At 38.1% G+C, this 20,472-nt stretch overlaps 1 protein-coding gene and 1 long non-coding RNA gene across 2 annotated transcripts in view; one reads left to right on the top strand and one right to left on the bottom strand.

Moving 5' to 3' along the window:
• Positions 1–20,472, bottom strand: part of LOC140730369 (endothelial PAS domain-containing protein 1-like) — a 112,768-nt gene that overhangs the window by 7,650 nt on the left and 84,646 nt on the right. Inside the window, exons 7-12 of the mRNA XM_073050687.1 lie at positions 15,732–15,838; positions 11,336–11,483; positions 8,270–8,484; positions 7,600–7,808; positions 5,819–5,929; positions 3,857–4,350 (exon numbers count right to left, since the gene is read on the bottom strand). Coding sequence (XP_072906788.1) covers positions 3,857–4,350; positions 5,819–5,929; positions 7,600–7,808; positions 8,270–8,484; positions 11,336–11,483; positions 15,732–15,838 — 1,284 coding nt within the window. The remainder of the gene's footprint in view (positions 1–3,856; positions 4,351–5,818; positions 5,930–7,599; positions 7,809–8,269; positions 8,485–11,335; positions 11,484–15,731; positions 15,839–20,472) is intronic.
• LOC140730371 (uncharacterized) overlaps positions 1–20,472 on the top strand; it is a 131,139-nt gene that overhangs the window by 106,042 nt on the left and 4,625 nt on the right. The window lies entirely within an intron of this gene.

Raw genomic sequence — 20,472 nt, 5'->3', positions numbered from 1 at the left:
CTAATCAAGAACCTATCTATCTCTGCCTTAAACACACCCAATGACTTGGCCTCCACAGCTACATGTGGCAACAAATTCCACAGGTTTACCACCCTCTGACTAAGGTAATTTCTCCACATATCTGTTCCAAATGGATGTCCTTCAATTCTGAAGTCATGCCCTCTTGTCCTAGAATCCCCTACCATTGGAGATAACTTTGCCATGTCTAATCTGTTCAGGCCTTTTAAAATTTGGAATGTTTCTATGAAATCCCGCCTCATTCTCCTGAACTCCAGGGAATACAGCCCAAGAGCTGCCAGACGTTTCTCATACGGTAACCCTTTCATACCTGGAATCATTTTTGTGAATCTTCTCTGAACCCTCTCCAATGTCAGTATATCCTTTCTAAAATAAAGAGCCCAAAACTGCACACAATGCTCCAAGTGTGGTCTCGTGGTCTATATTTATTTGCAGAACTTTCTGTTTTAATGTTTTATCTCTATTAAAGAATTATTAAACCACTCCTTAAAATGGCAGGATTCACTCACTGATTTCATACCAGTTCTCTGTGCGCAATCAAGCCAGTATCATCCCTTACTCCACCTGCATAACTATGTCAGACTTATTTTTAAAATCCCCCTCAAGTGCTTATGCAATTTCCTTCAGAAATCATTGATGACTAAAGAATACAAGGAGATGGAATAGGCAAAGCCTACTCTACCATTCATAAAGATCATTGCTAATATTCTCCTCAATTTAAATTTCCTGTATATCCCTTGATTTGCTTTATATCCTGAAACCCATCAATCTCTGTTTCAAATAAACTCAAAGACAGGGCCTCCAGGGTAGAGAATGTAGATTAATGTCAAATTGAATTGTCTCTTCATTTCCATTCTAAATGGCCCACCCCTCATTCTGAGATGGTGACTTCTTCTGGACTCCTCAACCAGAGGAAATACAATTCCTCTATTTTGTCACATCTTGTAAGAATTTAAGTTATTCTTAAAAACTCTAAAGAAAGAGACATTGGTTTATTTATTTTCTCCCCATTCCCAGGAACTATTCTTTGTCATACTCCCTTTTCAGCAGATGTATCTCTGTTTAGGAACAGAGACCAAAACTGTACACTATATCAAGATGCAGTTTCACACAGGCTTGATAATTGTATTAGGAGTGTTTTGCTCTTGGACCAAAATCTCTTAATGAGACCAACATAATATTTATCGTCCTATTGCCTGCTATACCTGTTAAATTTCAGTGACCTGTCTACAAGGATACCCAATCCTTTCAAATGTCCATTGTTCCTGAGTAATCTCACATTAGACACATACTACATACAATCTGCCATTATCTTACTCACTTTCTTTACTAATGTCTATCCCCTTGAGTTCACTTTGTATCTTTCTATTCCCACACGCTGAATAGAAGTGAGTTCCAGGTATTAACATAAACATACCTCACTGAATTGTTCTTGTGTCTTGCTAAAGGTCTACATTTGTTTTCTTTGCTCTTGTGCCATCAGCTATCAACTTAGCTATCCAAAACTGTGCACTGTTTTAGAGTACTGTTTTTTTTTCTCCTGCTTGGCTCCAATCAGACCAAGTCCAGCTTCTCCAGCCCGATCTAATAACATATACCTCTTCTTCTTGGAATCATTCTGGTAAGTTCTCCCCGCATCCTTCATTTTCTTACTAAAATGCGACCAGACTGAGGTAGCATTGTTGTTTAACCAGAGCTAAAGGTTAAGCAAAACCTCTTCTTTAGTACTCATATTTACAAAGCTAAGCTCCTTTAGCTTTTCCAACTACTTAATGTATTATGCCACTTTCAAAGACAAACACCCATATCTTTTTCCGCAATATTTTGAGAACAGTGCCATCAAGCTTGCCATGTTTTCTGTCAAAATAAGTCACCTCAGACTCTTTTAAATTCCCTGTCACTTGTCTTCCCTGGCTGTGTCTTGATGCATTTGTTTGATATTATGTATTGAGGTTTGGTATCATGGGAAAATATTTTTGAATTTGTCTCTGTTCCAATATCCATGACATAGATAAATATGCAATGAACCTTGTGCCAATTCTTAAGGAACACTACCATCTGAAAGATCAGCCATTTACCATGTTTTTATCTAAGTTCATATTGATCTCCCTATTACAGGAACCACTATTTGTTAACCATCTTATTTGTTACTTTGTCACTGCTTTCTTAAAATCCATGTAAACAAGTCTACTGTTCCCTTCATGCAGTTTTTAAAAATGAATATAGTGCTTTCCCAGCTTAGATAAATAAACTGTTCTCTGGCTTCCAGCCAGGTACAGCATCAATTTTTAACCAAAGATTCAATGACGTACTCTGCCATCTTCATCAGGCATGATGCCTGTGCATGTCTAGTCCGGAAGTACTTATACCCCTGTCATCCATCCCTCTTGACTAGTTGGTCCTCAACCAATCAGATTTCCAATGTCCCATTTTATTTACAATCGAATTCCAGTTCTGAGAGCAAGACTTTTGTCTTTGTTAATATTCTTTTCCTCTAGTTAAATGCTATCCCCAATTTATAAATCAATGCTGGCTATTGTTATTGAACTCAAAAGTCAGAAATTGCCTTTTAAGTTTGTTCTACCTGAATATTGATTCCAAACCATACTCATGAATGATGTCAATCATACTGGCCTGTGGTTATGAGGCATGTCCTAATATCCTATTTTGATCATGGTATCATATTTACCAGCTTCTAATCCCATGGCACTTTCCCCTCTAGGAAAGTTTGTATCATTATGACATATCCTTATACTACCTACGTTCCCTGTCTCACTCAGCAACTTGGGAAATTAAGCTGTTCAGATCAGGACTCATTCACTAAGTAAATTTTTCCAGTACATATCATTATCAAAACAATTATTTACCTGATATTCTGTCAACATGTTCTTTGTAAATACTAATAGAAAGTTCTGATTATTCTAGCCTTGCTTTTTACCTCCAAAAATTTGCCATCTTCTGTATTGCTATATGTCATCATTTACCATAATCAAACAGGGGAATGAGTACAAGAATTGGGACAGCCCATTACAGCCATACAAGACATTGGTGACATCACAGCTGGAATACTGTGTGTAATTCTGGTCAACATACTAAAGGAAGAATGTGATTAAACTAGAGAGGGTGCAGAGAAGTTTTGTCAGGACTGGAGGGCTTGAATTATAAGGAGAGATGGCTGTTTGTCCTGCGATTGTAAAAGATTGGGGAGGGAGTGTCACCTAAAAGAGGTTTATAAAATCATAAAAGGGTTAGATAAGGTGGATGGTCACAGTATGTTTCCGATGTAGGGGGAGTCTATAACTAAGGGGCAGGGTGAGAGGGAAATGATTGAAAGACCTGAGAGGCAGGATTTTACCCCACATGGAATAAGCAGCATGTAGTAGTAGAGAAGGATAAGGAATAGGAAAGGTTTCGAAGGATTTGGGCCAAATACAAGTAAATGTGACTAACTCAAGAAGGCTCCTGAGGGAAACGGGTCACATGCATAGCAAAGAATTTTAGGTTATTAACTGCCATTTGATTGTCATGTACACTATTTGGAAGTCTCTTCCTCTTCACTCTCCTCTTAATATATTGTTTCACATGGTTCTCACTTGATAAAATCACCAAGCATGCACCTTTCTTTTTGCCTTATCCTATTCTCCATCTCCCTCACCATCCAAGAAACAGTGGCTTTTATTCCATGGGGATCTACTTAGGTTGTGGCAGAATCATCTCCTCTACAGATCACTCGATATTCCAGTACAGTTTTTCCTGCTTTCCCTTGATTGAATCTATTTGATCTCAGCTAGATCAGGTAAATGCTGAAACAGGTTTTCATAATTTTTTTTCCTTTTACCTTTCTTTATAGAGTGACGTGTGCATCAACTGGCAAGGTGGGACACCAGGCGGGATACCGGGCAATGATCCAGTCCTCTGATCCATCAGTTTACACTTCCTCGCCATACAGTTGAAAGGTGGATCTGGTGGCCACTGACTACTTGTTTTGCAACCCACTGAGGATACTGGAGTACTTAGAGGTGAATGGTAATGTGGCAGAGGAATACCATTTCTGGTGTTGTAACCCAGTGGATGAATTTGGTTGAGATCATTCTTCTTTACTGTTGACATCTGGGTACAGTACTTTTCTGGAGGCAGCTGTCTGTGCAAGGTCACAAAATTTGGAGCAAATGACTGGAGCATACTGTTCACATTGACTGAATAATCTTGAGTCCTTGATGGGTTTTCTGAAGCAGCTTGCTCATCACGACATATCGGGCTTAGCTGGAAGTCTTCCCCATCCATCGGAATGTATGGAGCCAGTGTTTCAAGGTCCAGATCACTCAATTCCGTCTGGAATCAGAAATTATGTAATAATGATGAAAAACACACAAACATGTGCACAGTACGTCTGTTTGTGTACAGGTGTCATTCCACACAGGTATAAACTTAGCCAGGTTATTTAACTATTAATATATTCATACAAGCAGCACCAAATTACTTAGAACTTGCAAAGTTTCTATAACAGAACTGCGGCACTTAAGTAAATAGTTTCTAAATGTAATTAGTGGAGTGATAATGGTACACTTTTTTTTAAATCTCAAATAACTTATTTAATATAAAAGTAGCCATGCAGCTTAATTTTGCATATTACTTTGAGGATTTAATTGATTAAGAACAAGCCACCTTTTTTAAAAAATCTTGTAGTAGTGCTTTCCTATTAAGGCCTGAGATTTTTTTCCTGTAATTTACCCTTTTCCTGTCTCATGTGGACTTTGCAGTTGGTGTTGGAAAACCTACTGAATGGACATACAGTGTAGTCCACTTATTAAATGACAAGGTTACAATAGTTCAGGAAATAGGACTGAAAAAAAGGTTTGCCTGACATTATTTGCCAATTTATTCAAACATGTCTTGATTTTAAAACTGGTGCCATTTTAATGAACACTATTTTAATCCATATACCTCAAGACTGAGGGCTGTCAAAAATTGCTAATAATGCATTTATCAAGTGAGGTGATTGGACAACTCGCAGGGCTGTAGGTGGAGTAACACAGGCTTTGAAAGTGTGAGCCAGGCAGCCCAAGCAAGGTGATACCATTTTGACACAATGTAAAGGAGTCCAAATTTAATTGATTTATCTCTGTGGAAAGATGAGGCTTCACTGTAGGCAAGATTGGCTGCTGATGTTTTGGGGCCCTGATTCAATCAGCTCAAATCAAGCCATCAGAAGATACCAACTTACGCTGATTCCCCATTTACCTTAATTTCAACTGCAGGCACAGTGCTCCCTTCTGCAGTCCTCCCTGGGGCCAGGAGAAAGAACACCATTGTTCAGTTCGCTTGTGCAAAGTCTGTTCTGCAATCTGCAGCTTAATGCTTGAGTGTTTCATTGCCCTGGGGACTTCCACAGAACTGCTGCATGCTCAGAGCATAATGATCATTTACTATGGGTATGCTATGATTTTTCTTTCTGTAGGTTTTATACTCATCTCAAGTCCTGAAGAAGGGTCTCGGCCCAAAATGTCGACTGTTTATTCATTTCCATAGATAATGCCTGACCTGCTGAGTTCCTCCAGCATTTTTTTGTGTGTTACTTTATATTCAACTTGTGCATTACATTATTTTGCAGGAAGTTAGGTATGACTTTAATTGCCTGACTTCCTGTGCTGCACAGTAGATCATCATATTCAATGAATTCTGATAATACTTTTGTATCTATTTATCTATTTGAATAAGATACATCCTTCCATTTCTTAGGAATCTCTGATTGAATAGATATTGTCTTAATGTTTATTTTGTATTAATTTATTGAACTGACCTGAGTGTTGCAGTGTTTTTTTGCTTCAGTGTCCATAGCAAAAAGCTTCTCAATCAGTTCTATCTTAAGATCATTGTCCAAGGAACTGTAGTAATCTCCAGGGCTGCTTGGCTATAATTGCAAAGTAAAGAAGCATTTTCAGACATGTTATCCTGTGACAGAAATATGATTCATCCTATTACCATAGTACATTATTAAATGGTATTAAGCTTTGCCTACAATGGTATCACAGGTCTGAATCTAAGCTTTAGTTGCATGCGGTGAATGAAAGTATTGTTTGTTTTTGAAACAGTTCAGATGTACATGATATGGTAGAAAAAAGCTGTCTGAAAAATGTAATTCTAACTAACCAAAAATCTGCTATGAATTCATTATAAAATGCTAGCTGAATTTAAAGCCATCAGTAAATTAAAACACAGTGAGAAAATAACTATGCTATAAAAAAAGCTTTAACATCAAAAGGTCTTAATTGATGTAGCTATGAACACTAAAAAAAATTCTGCAAAGATAATACATGGTCTAATCTGCAATAGCTATTTACAGTATTAAATTGTTAAATAAACCTCTATTGTGCAAGATCCCTTGCAGTGTTTTTGAATACAAATTTAGGACTGTACACTGGGTATCAGACAGTTTGATCCAAGGGTACACGGTAAATCATAGTCAAAGTGTGTCTAAATCTTCATTTGATTATTGATGGACAGGTGTCTTCAACAATGAGCCAGGCTTATAACATTACCTCGATGATGCATTAAAAAAATTTGCATTGCATGGAAATATTTCATTGAATTGGGAGGCAAATTGCTGCATTATAGTCATGTTCTAACCTGCTGTTATAACTGCACAATATGGCAATTCCAATTAATGATGATTTCCCAGCATGTCAGTCATGGGTAATTCAACATTTGGCCAATCAATAGCTGCTAGATCATAAGCACCAGATAAGAAGAAATACCACAGGCAGTGGTGAGTGGGAAGAAAAGCTGTTGTAGCTCATCATCTGGCTATAGCTGGGCAAAATGTCAAGAGCTGGATATTTTAAGTATTTGATGTAATTTTTGGAGTAGCAACAATTTAACTTCAGATATTATATTAAAGAAAAAATTATTATTTGCAATGATGTCAGAGAATTTTTCAATAATGAAATGAACTCTTAGTTCTCCTGTAATATGTATTACCTGTCTTTAATTTACAGAAGCAGAGCATTTTTAAAAAAGGGAGGAATTTTAAATATTGGGGAGTTTATTTAAAGATATATTTCTGAGCCTTATATTTAAAAGATATAGCAATTATGTATTTTGAAAAAAAAAATCTTTTAAACAAAGGAGGGAAAAGAAGGTGCACAGGATGGTGGGGGTGGATTTGGAGCTGAACAGTAGGTAAAGATTATGGAGTTAATTAGAAATGAAGGCTAGGACATAAATTCAATCATTTAGGGATATGAACCAGACAAGATTAGGAATGGTGATAAGCAAATTGGATTTAGTGAATCAAATGAGTTTGGGATCACTTAATTTTATAGAAGGTGGAGATCAAAACTGTTTAGCACAAACCATATGCAGACACATCAATGGTGTGTGTGAAACAGCGTGATGCAGGTCAGGTAGAGGTGGAAGCAAACATTACCACATTACTTGGGCCTACTACTGTGCTGTGTAGCATTCTTTACTTTTGTTATAAAGGGAAGTGGAAGGGAATTAAGTGCTTGACATGATCTCTTAATATATAGATTACAGCTGCTGTTCAGAAATTGTAGTTTGTAATTTTATCTTATTACTTACTGAAGAACTTGAGGTGCTGCTGCAGGTATGTGGACTGGAACTGCCAGATGGGACCTGGGGCACTGTAAAGGCGCGTAGATCCAGAGACGATTGCTTGTTTAGTTCAGAAGGACATTTCACATTTGATTTTGTGACTTCAGTAGGCCACTGCTTGCTTGGTGGCATAATAGCTTTATTGTAAAGAGGGGCTTCTTCATACTGTTGGTTTCCTAGTGAGGAAAATAAAGAAGTGGATATGTATTGAAATTGTTGGTTCATATTTTAGTTCAGTTATGCAATGTTAAACGTAAAATGTAAACTATCTTGTCAGTTTGAAAGGGTATGAATATCTTAGCAGCAAGTATGGTTATTTCTACTGCATACAAGAATAATGGTCTGGAATATCAACTGTTGTCTGTTGCTCAATACACAATCCAGGATTCTGTTAATTTCTCTGCCAGTGCAATATTCCAAGAGTATGTTCAAGTCTACCACTGCTTGTCAAAAACTGCAGGACACAGATTTTCCTTTCTCCACTGGGAACTGCCTCATTTTCTTGTAGCTGGTCCACTACTACATCCCAAATTTTCTTGATTAACTTCGTACCTCTTTGATGACCCCAATCATGCTTTTTTAAAAATCGCAGCGTTATTGTTTTAATTTGTAACAATCTGTAACATAGCTTTGTTACCGAAGTCAAGTAAGATGATGGAATCTCCAGGTGTAGGAGCAAGTTGTGCTAGTTCATCAGGTTCTTCCTTCAATTTACTAAACAGCAGTTGACCATCATCTGGCACTGGAACACCATTGATGTGTCTCCCATTCATATTTCTCACAGTCTGGCATGGTTTGAAGAGAGACTCTGTCTGGTCCATTGAGAATACAACATTGTTCTCCTCAATTTCACTGTGAATACACAACAATTGATTTTAACTTTGGTTGTGCTGTAGAATGAAAGAAAGCAACTTGCATTCCATTTCATATCTTGTCATCCTCAAGATAGCTATTCTTTATGATAAATAGATGTTTGTGTAGTTACTATAATGTTGACGCTCATTCTAACAATGTTGGTGAAATCATGCTCTGTCTTTGGTTATGGAATATATTTTGACATAAGAGTTTTCCTTGTTCTTAATTCAAGTTGCCTTCAGATCTTTATGACTTGCCCTCAGCACATAAGAAAACTGTGCTTTAATTTCATATTTTTCCAACAGACAATACTGCACTTATCCAACATTGTGTTCAATTCGGAAAACCCATCAGATCAATACCAAACGAGTTAAGCCTAAAGACATTGCATTAAGCCACTTCTGCCCACGTATTATTTATGATATTTTCTCCAATTAGTACTTTACAAATCATCTGCTGCGATAACTTTATAGTCACTTTGATGAAAGGTTGCTTCTCGGAATCATGGCCAATGACTAAGGGTGTGTTTGGATCTTTGTTGTTCATTAGTTAGCTAAGTGATTTGGGCATAAATACACAAGGCTTGATTAGTACATTTGCAGATGACACAAAATTAGATGGAGGTGGTGAAGATGAAAAAGGTTTATCGTAGATGACAGGCAACCTTCATCAGTTAGCGAATTAAACTAAGGATCAGCAAATGGATTTAAATATAGGGAAGTGCAAGATGATGCATTTTGGAAAGTCAAACCAGCATTGGACATGCGATGAATGGTGCCGTGTTCATCCACATCATTATGTGATGCCCCATTACGTGGGTGATTGTGCTCAATGGCCATGATTGCTCTTGGCAAATTTTTCAACAGAACTACCGGTAGTTTGCCCAGAAGGCAGGCATAGCAATGTCTTTATAAGACAGGTGACCCCAATTGTTATCAATCTCTTTAGAGATCGTCTGCCTGGCATCAGTGGTCGCATAACCAAGACTTGTGATATGTGCCAGCTGCCCATACAACCATACACCATCTGCTCCCATGGCTTCATACACTCCTGATCGGGGTGGGGGAGGGTCTATGCTGGTGCTACACTTTGCCCAAAGGTGATCTGCAGGCTAATGGAGAGAAGAAGTGCCTTTTACCTCCTTTGACGCAGACATATCTTCACCCCACCATGCTGTAGAGCACAAGGGAGCATATAGGCACAGCCAAACCAACTGCATAGTTGAAAATGGCATCACAGGTAGTCAGAGTGGTGAAAACAGCTTTCATCAGTCAGGGTACTGAGGTTAGGAGCAAGGACATTATGATGCAATTGTATAAGTCATTGGTAAGATCACACAGAGTCTTGTGCACAGTTTTGGTCACCCTATAATAGGGAGTACATGATTAAACCGAAAGAGGGCAGAGAAGATGTACACAGATGTTGCAAGGACTACAAGGCCTGAGTTATAGGGAGCAGTTGTTCAGGCTGAGTCATTCTTCCTTGGAGCATAGAAGAATCAGGAATGACCTTACAGACCCAGGATAGGGGAGTCTAAAACTGGCGAGAGGGGGCATAGATTGAGGATGAGAGGGGTCTGTGGGGGCACCTTTCTCCACACAGAGGGTGATGAATAGATAGAACAAGATACCAGAAGTATTTATGGCAAGTACATTTAAGAGACACTTGCTTAGGTACATGGTGGGGCAGGGCTGAGAGGCAAATAGGCCAAAAGCAGGCAATTGGAACTAACCTGCTGGGCACCGTGGTCAGCACAGTTGTTGAACCGAAGGCCCATATCTCTCCTGCAATACTCTATGACTATTACTTTAATTGACACTTTTGTTCACAATTATTCCACAGTTATGAGACGTAACTTCTGGAAAAATGAGCAATCTAAGTGCTTTGAGTTTATTTTATTCAAATATTATAATTTATTGGCTAAAAGTTATCAGTTGATGTAGCATAACGGCTGTGGTCAGGCTCTAAATAGTAAACATGGAAATGAAATGTGGTCTAAATACCTATGATTTCTGCATATAGTGATCATTTTAATTGCACTTAACGGACCTTCCCTTTACCAAATATTAACTGCTAATCATTGCATTTTAATCTTTGTTATTCTTGCCAGTCACTGATTATTCTGGATCTAGTAAAGAACCATAAGGCAAGAGTACCTGATGCCATGTACTGCTTTAACTTGCACTCTGTTACAAACAATTTACCTTTTTGTTTTAGAAATGACTGAGAATTAGTTTGTTGAATCATAGCCTCTTACACTTTAAGTTCAAACAAATTAAAAGCTACTTTTTAATTAGGCTTGTTGAAATTATTCACTTGAAACATCCAAGTGAGAATCATATTCATCACCTTGATACTTTTTCATCTAAACAGCAATAGACTAAATAACCTGATTTAACTTGCACACAAATTAGACTTAATTGAAAACCAAATCTGCCCAACAGAATCCTTTATACCAATTTTAAAAGTTAAGTTTCTTGCAAAATCAAATTACCTGCAAATAACAACACTACTGAATGTTCAACATCTGTTAACTGCAACCCTGCCTAAAACTTAAGTGATGATTAAATTTAGCTGTAATCAGTGAAGAGAAACACTTTAATCATATACAGCTTTTAGCAGGAGCCCTTCTCTATTTTAAATGTTTTATACTTTACCACCAGGACTACCGAAGTTTCCAGACAAGTTTGTCATGTGCCTAAGGCTGTACTACTGATGAGTCTTTACCAATTATCCATGTACAGAGAACAATAGAAGACTCAGACGCCAAAATAAGATCACTGAATCACAGGATTTCTGTCCTGAATTTCCTGACTGTGAGATCAATTGTGCAATAAAGCAGACATACCTCAGAACATAGTTGATGCAGACAATGCACTGTGGCTGAGAGTTACGGCTGTTGTAGATGACTGTCCCCTGGGTCTCAACCCACACATATCCACCTCGTTTAGCAAGCATCCGGTACTGGCCAGTAACTGACTGACCTTTTGTGCATACTTTAAAAACAAAAATAAAAAAGGAAGACCTCACTTCATGTATTTAAACTTCAGTGATCATCCAGAAGTATTTTATAAACAAACCATTTCATTATGTATTGAACATCTTTTGATCGTGTAACATTGACATTGTGCAGTATCATTGTACAATACAATGAAATGTATTATTTTGTTTTGAGTTACTTGATTCACTGTTTAAATTTTAAACACCTTTAATATTCTGTTTATTACAATTTGAAATCATTAGAAAATTGCCACTCGATGTATTAGAATGCTACTTTCCGCACTGTTTCTTTAATGTACATCCATGAAGTACTTACCGGTATGTATTTTGAGCCTGTCATTTGGAAGTTTAAACTGCACCTTGATTCAGTATTTGCTTTGGGAGCCTGTCTGAATCTGGTGGTTATCATTTGTGTTTTGAAAGGATAATGACATTGGTCACAATCAATAAAATCTCAATGTGTGCTATGCTCCAGTTACTTGTTTACCAGAAGGCCTTGTTAGTGCTGTAATCTTGTTTTCAACAGCACACAATGTCACCAGAAGAACAGCTGCCAATCTGATAGGCCAATGATAACACAAATACTGCAATGTAGAAGCTAAACTACACTGCTGATCACCCTATTCACCTTCTACTGACCTACAAAAAAAAAACTACTTATGGACACCTTATATTAAATTATTCAGGTTGCATGCAATACAAGCATGAACTTCAGAGAACAGAAATTGTTGCTGTGGTCAAAAGTGAAACATTAAAAATTTAGCCTGTTTACAACTGAAGATAAAGCTTTGCTATCTGATTTCATTTTCAATACTATAAAGGCTATTATGAAATTAAGTGAGTTTGAGATTATGGCCATTTGAGAATAGGTTGAAGAATATGGATCTTTAATTCAATTAGTTGTCCTTATTAAGGTTTCAAAAATGATTTATATTCATCACAAAGACATTAAACAAAATTCCAAACTGTTTGATATAATTTCATATAATGCTTTTTCATGTTTCTTCTTTATAGCTTAACTTCCTGCAGTACCACACCCAAATGACCCATCTCCATTACACCTATCACAGATTAGACTATTCAGCTAAAGAGCTAGTTCTATTCCTCCTCTTTGACCTCTGTCGATAGCATTACACAGCAGTCTGATTTGTGATGGTTGCTTTGTTCAGATTATTTCTTGTTCTTTCCTCTAGTAAGCCATTTTATTTTACTGAACTGCCCAGTGTTGTCAGGATGGTTAAAATTAGAATTCCAATAAAGGAGAACCGGATGTGAAAATTGTAGGATTGCTAAATTCGGTATTTTTGAGTGCTGGTTCAATAACACAAGGGATAGTTGTGACAAAACATTATTACATGGACTAGCATTACATATTTTGTGCATTTCCTATTATTTAACAATAAATCTCTTCATGGTTTATCTCTACGGAATCCATCTTGAGGGGTGTTGTCAGGTTCTAACTTGTTGTGCAGCTTCTGTTCCATGGATGAATTCTTACTATTACGACTTCTTCAGCAGTTCCTTGAGATTGATATCTGTGTGGGCTGGACACCTTGTGACACTCGAATAGGTGGGGCCTTGAATATTTTGGCTGAAGGAAAACAAACAGCTCTATCCACTGAAGACTACCTTGACAGTGTTGAAAAACACATGCATGTCATGGCCTACAGCAAATCACTGAGGCTTCTATATTGTTCACATCTGTCATCTGTTCTTTAAGTCACACACCTTCTGCTGGACCTCTGCCTTCAGCCATCCATAGAGCTGCTGATTTTCCTTTGAGGAATGGTGCAGCTTTCAATGCAGGAACATGTTAACTTGGAATTAATTAGCTCTTTGATCTTCATGTAATTTTCAACAAACAAGTTATGGTAGTGTTTGGAAGAATAACAAAGAGGCCCTCTACATAATTTACTCTGGATTTCCAGCATTTGCAGTGTATCTTGTGTTTCTGTACAGGTTTCAGTTTTGGTGGACTTCAGGACAGCTCATACACTGGACACTGCAAGTCCTATTGTAAGCATGCTGTTGTGCAGAGGGACTTGGGAGTGCTTGTGCATGAATCCCAAAAATTTGGCTTGCAGCTACAATAGGTTATTAAGGCAAATGGAATGTTGGCCCTCATTGCTAGAGGGATTGAATTCAAGATCAGGGAGGTCATGCTGCAACTATACAGGGTACTGGTGAGGCCGCACCTGGAGTACTGTGTGCAGTTCTGGTCCCCATACTTGAGGAAGGATATAGTGGCTTTGATCGCAGTGCAGAGGAGGTTCACCAGGTTGATTCCAGGGATGAAGGGGTTAACCTATGAGGAAAGATTGAGTCGCCTGGGACTACACTCTCTGGAGTTCAGAAGAATGAGAGGGGATCTTATAGAAATATACAAAATTTTGAAAGGGATAGATAAGATAGAAGTGGGAAAGTTGTTTCCATTGGTAGGTGAGACTAGAACTAGGGGGCATTGCCTCAAGATTCAGGGGAGAAGATTTTGGACGGAGATGAGGAGAAACTGTTTTTCCCAGAGAGTGATGAATCTGTGGAATTCTCTGCCCAGGGAAGCAGTAGAGGCTTCCTCATTAAATATATTTAAGAAACAGTTAGATAGGTTTTTACACAGTAAGGGAATTAAGGGTTATGGGGAAAAAACAGGTAGATGGAGCTGAGTTTACGGACAGATCAGCCATGATCTCATTGAATGGTGGGGCAGGCTGGATGGCCTACTCCTGCTCCTATTTCTTATGTTCTTATTGGCTGAGAGTTGACAGCTTTTCAGACAAGCACAATCTTTCTACGTTCCTGGTCAGCTTGAGATTTGTTCTTCTTTTAACATTTCTGTTGAGGCTGATATTTTGAAGCCAGACTGATGAAGGTACTGAATGACAGTTCAGCGATCATTGGTACCTTTGATAGCATAAAGTGACCATTGAATATTTGCCATCCCTTGTTCAGATGGTGGAATAGCCATCAGCTTATAACAGGCATATTGCTTGCTTCTCTGATTGTAACAAGCATTTTGTCAGGTGGACCATAGCACAATCTAGTTTACCCTACTTCCTCCTTGCCAGTCACACCGCAGAGGGTTGAAACTTTTCCCATTCTTGGAGTAAAATTTCCTAGAGGATGAATCTGCCTCCTTCTGGGCTGCAGACAAGGGTTCTTTCAAAACCTGTGTAGAAGTCACCATCGTGTGTCAGTTCTGTGTTAGGTGAGTGAAAGGGTCAAAAGATGATCGCTACTTCTGCAGATGGCAAACTTGCTTATTCTTGATGAAGCAGCTCATGCTGAACACTATATTCTCCTGCTTTGCCCCTCCAGAAGGGGGTACCCATTGCTGTATGGGTATTAACTTTCCAGCATTAGCTGGCATCCTATGGAAATGTAAGATTTCCTTAAATGCCACTCTTTGCAAAAATATAATTAAAAAAACCTGAGAAGGTTGATTCTAAAATTCCACTCAGCTGGTCAGTCTGAAAATTTGAAACCAAAATCTTGCACAGTTTGCAAACACAAGAAAATCTGCAGGCGCTGGAAATCCAAAGCAACACATACAAAATGCTGGAGGAACTCAGCAGGCCAGGCAGCATCTATGGAAAAAAGTAAACCATTGATGTTTCTGCCCGAGACACCCAACCTGGACTGGCTCCCACACAATTTAATCCCACAGGAACCTCCATATCTAAACCAGCCAAACTAATCCCTTATCTGCCATACCCTTATATTGTTGTGAAGTTATCTATTAGTGTTAACTCTACCGGCTGAGATGGCCACTCATCACCATAGCTCCCACCCTCCAGTGATTTACTGGGATTTTTAGTTAAAGCATAGGTTCAGTGGAAAAAAACACTGTTTTGTGGTCACTCAGCCTAAGCCAAGTAGTACAGGTCCATCCTTATAGGTTGGTACTGTTTTTATAGAGTAGATGGAGATCCTTGTATGCTGGAAATGTCAGAGCATTTTTACAAGCAACACTTCATATATTGCATGGAGAAATTAAAGTTGCAGTATTCAAGGAAGCAAGTGTATTTTTCAATTACTTAAGCATCCTAATGGATTACCAGAATGCTTTGTACACTATATATACATTTTTTTTTAAATCACAAATCACTTCATCTGAGAACACATGGCATGATAACACATAACACAACCTAAGCATTTTTAAAATCAAAAGTTAACCTTTTTCTCCAAAGTAATTGGCAAATAGTGCTACCACATTAAAAGGCAAGATATTTTGATGAGCTACTTACAGTTCTGGTGACTTTTAATCATGTGATCTGAATCCAGTGCATGGTAGAACTCATAAACCGAGCGGCCAAGCAGTTCATCAGGACAGTATCCCATCAGTGCTGCAATTCTGGTGAAGAGAAAGTGGACAATTATCTTTTCACCGATTCCCCAAACTTCCAAATGTGAAAATAAAATGATGTATGGTTAAGTTCAAGTTTAATTGTCATTCGACCATACATGAATATCGCCAAATGAAACAGCGTTACTCTGGGGCCAAGGTGCAAAATACAGTACCAACAGTCATACACTGCCAAAGGGACTCCATCATGGATGCCATGCCACACCACCTCCAGCACTCCGGTGGAGCCTCCTCCCTCTGGGCGGCTCCAAGCAGGTGACTCTGCAGCTGAGGCTTAGCCCTTGCAATGATGAGGCCACACCAATAAACCAATGAATTGGATTTGCACCAATCCACATGACCAATGTCCAACAGGGTCTTGCAATCACAAGAGAAGCGACTGAGACGATCACTCGCTGTTAGACTGCATACCTCCATGCACCAACACCTCATCAAAGGCAGCTGCACAGTCCGAATTAAATCCAGCTCTGTTAGTTTCCCCACTATGAGCAACTCGTTGACAGGGCACACCCTCAGTGCTAATAAGTTATTAAATTCCAGCAGGGTCTTGCTATCGTAAAAAACGCTTTAAAAAGACAATAACTCCTTTGGTTGACCCCGTAGTCTGAGTGTGATGCCATCTTACCAGAAGTAAAAACAACAGAAAACGTCAACCATTGAAATGAATCTTAAAGATGAAGGAGAGAGTGAAAAAAATTGTAAAATGGGACCAAAGATTTAATAGGTACTGAACCCATGCTCTTGAAATGAAAGAGACATAATTTGTAACTGTGTACTTGGCAGAAAAATTAACACCATGAAGCTTAAATTATAACCCCGCAAGTTTCCAACAGATGAGATGTGCCCAATGTTCTAATAAAGGCAAATGTAGTTTAAAGCTTCCATTTGTGATTGACCAAAACCTGGAGTGTGTTCCCACAAAATTGTTCCATAATTTTCCTTTGAACACTGGTATCAACTTTCTTAATGAAAACTATATCCTGCCAATAATTGTGGGCAAGGATCAACAGGGAAAGTTGAACCATTACTGATCACTGAAGTGTTCTTTTCATTTTGCAATTCAGACCTAACAATAGTTGTTGCTGAGGAGCTATGATGATTAAGTCAGTAAGCACTGAGGTAATGAATGAAGTGGTGGGTGCAATTTAGGGACAGGTATGAGGCCATTAGTGAGTAGAAAAAGGTATGCAGTTGTGTTGTGATAGTCAACTAGAGGAAACAAAGGCATGAGGGAGGCTTTCAGCAACAGAATGACTGAGGCAGCAATAACAATGGTTACAGTGATAAAAAAAATGAACATTCTCCTCTTCAGCAAGACATTGAGAGTCCCAAATTCAGTTCAGACGTCTAACTTCATTTGCGAGCTTTCCATGAATCTCTGACCTGACAGAGGAAAAAGCAGGTTGTTACAAAACAACGACTGGAGGAGAGGAAAAGGTTAAAGCAGCTCAGGGTAATAATCATTATTCTCAGAAGAATCTTCTTTTGGAAATAAACAAATTAGGATGAAACAAAATAAAACAAGGTAAAATAATCAAGATAAAAGCAGTGATGTGCCAGTTGGAAACAGTGAAGCTTTATTTCTTATGTCTTTCAATTTGAAGGCTACCAGAACAATTCTGTGGATCAAACTGTTATGTTATGGTGCTTTCATACTGACACTGAAACAGTGTGATCTAAGATCATAAGACGTTTTGATCCAGGTCACAAGCCTCTTACCTAAACAATGAATGCTTAATATTGGGCTGAATATTTTACACTTCAAATTGTACTGTTTACTAGGAGTAATCTGGCCCTAAGCTGATATAGTTAATGTGATTTGGATCATTGACGTGGATCTGGAATTTGTCTGATGAGGTTTTTCTAACAAGGGGCCATTGAACTCTAATTTACTGCAACGAGACATCTATTGATATCTGTCATTTGTTCGAATTGCCCATTTAGGTTTTAAAATAATTTGTGTGGCAAGTTATTAAAAATGTGAATTAACAGTAACAGTAAAATGAAGGAGGTGATCTTCTATATTGGAGAAACCTAGCACAGATTGGGTGATTGCATGGCCGAGCACATTTGTTCAGTTTACAGTAGCAATGTGGCCTGTCTTTTTAATTCCTCATCTCACTTCCACTGTGGCCCATCAGTTTGTGGACTTCTGTACTGTTACTGTGAAGCCCATTGCAAGTTTGACTATCTGTACACTTCATCTGCGAACTAACAGGACTCAATATCGAACTGTACAACTTCAATTAATTTGATTCTTCTGACTGTATCAGCCAGAAATCTGTGATGCTGGATCAACTGTTTTTTGCTCTCTCTGTCAGGAATATCCTCCTGCTCTATATTTTGCAATTCCCATGTCTATGTTCTCTTGTTAATTCACCCACTCTCTAACTGTTCCGATTCACTCACTGACCAGGTGATCTTGTTTGCAGCTTATCCCCATGGTGACCCCAATTATGTCTTATTAGAAACATTCAACTACCCCACTCTCACTGCAGCCTAATAAGCTTGTTTTGCCAGTTTTTCAGTTCTGATGTTGAAGAGTTGACTGGAATCTCAATGAAAATGATAAGTAACTGCCTCTCCTTAAAAATATTGGTTTGAGAGATTGACAAGGTAACAATGTAAGGGCAAAGAAAACACGTAAATTTAAGTTCAAAGCACATAACGAAAGGGAAAGAAGGAAGATCAAATAAAAAATGTTAGAAGACAAAAAGAAACTCAGTTCATTTCTTCAGTGATTTTATAACTAAAACCTGAATTATCAGCATCGGAATCAGGCTGATTATCATCGACATGTATCATGAAATTTGTTAATTTAACAGCAGCAGTTCAATACATGATAATATAGAAGGGAAAAATAAATAAATCAATTACAGTGAATATATATGTACAGTAAATAGTTAGATTAAAAATAGTGCAAAATAGAAATAATATAATAAAGTGAGGTAGTGTTCAAAGGTTCAATGTCTATTTAGGAATCTATAAGGTTTAGAATTTTTTAGCTGTAAGGTCTATAAGATTTAGATCTATTATATTTAGGAAGCTATAAGATTCTGTACGTGAGTAGTTTTCAGGGTCAACAAGGCCAGTTGGATGCATCACACTGTTAAAAAGTTTTGGTTCAATTCCCACCGTTGCCTGTAAGGAGTTTGTACGTTCTCCCCATGACCGCATGGGTTTCCCCCATGTTCCGGTTTCTTCCCACATTCCAAAGACATACCAGTTAGTAGGTTAATTGGTCATTGTAAATTGTCCCAGAATTAGGCTAGGATTAAATCGGAGTGGGGGGGGGGGGAATTGTTGGGTGGCGTGACTTGAATGGCAGGAAGGACCTATTCCACACGTTTCTCAGCAAACAAACATGTATCTGTTCTTGTCTAAATTTCCCATTGTTTTGAGAAAGGATCCACCTCACCATTAATCTAATAGAAAAAAATTATGTAATTGATTGATAATATTTGTGACCAGGGCTGTTCATGCAAATTTACCTTTACAACATTATATTCTTGTACAGCATTTTTAGATCAGCTAAAACCAATTAATTCTGCAGAAACTTCATTTTCAAGGGAAATTATTTAAAACCATCAATGTACAGACAATGACTATTTTTAATCCTAGTTTTCATGGGTAATCAGATATAAGAAGTAGTCAAGGGAAATGGAAGCTATAGATTTGTAAATGGTGAAGCAGAGTTTTGTACTGTCCTGCTTAAATTTGATTAAGCATTAATATAGCATGCTTAGTTAATTCAAGTTATTTCTCTGCATGGCTCGCTGATTTAGCCCACTTATTAACTTTTCATAATATGCAGGTCTCTAATATATTAAGATTGCTTTGTTTCCTGTAAAACTGGCATTGCAGAGTAGAGTTCAAGAGTTATTTATACAGCCTGGAAACAGGCTCTTCAGCCTAACTCATCCATCTGATCAAGATATCTTTCAGAACAAGTTGCATTTGCCTGCATTTCATCCAGTTCCTTCTAAATACTTCAGAACTGGTACATTTAAAAAGCCTTCAAATCTCCCATCCAGGTTCACTGTGGTTGGATGCCTTGCAGTGCTGCCTAACAAGCGGCATAGTGGTGCTTCACAGTCTCAAAGACCCAGGTTCAGTCCTGCCCCTGGGTGGTGTCTGCACAATCTTCTGGTAGCCATACAAGGGTGGGGTGCTCCGGTTTCCTTTCCTCTCCGAAGGCTAGTTGGTAATTAGCTACAGTAAATTGCCCCTAGCCTACAGGTAGTGATAGAATTAAGGTTATTATCCGGGAAGTTAATGTAAGTGGTTTTTTAAAAAAAGGGACTTATGTAGGATTAGTGTAAATAGATGGTTGGGAGGCCTTGTTACCCTGCTGCAGTTGCTAGACTGTGATCAATAATGTGCCCCTAGACTGAATGTTTCCATTTGACATGTTATTCATTTGCCACACAAACCATTATGTGATACCGATGATTAAGTGTAGATTTAGAGCTGAAAAATAGGTCTGTGACAGCAACAAATTAAAGTCATATAAATTAAATTTATTTTGATTTCATAGGTGCCAAACAGTGAGAGCTCAAGGCATTTGGATTCAGAGATATTGATAACAATCTAGTGGCCCAATATACATAGAACCCTCCTAT

Source organism: Hemitrygon akajei, chromosome 7, assembly GCF_048418815.1.
Source record: "Hemitrygon akajei chromosome 7, sHemAka1.3, whole genome shotgun sequence".
Lineage (NCBI taxonomy): Eukaryota > Metazoa > Chordata > Chondrichthyes > Myliobatiformes > Dasyatidae > Hemitrygon > Hemitrygon akajei.
Note: the sequence above shows the minus strand (reverse complement) of the source record. Positions and strands in the feature narration are given on the sequence as shown.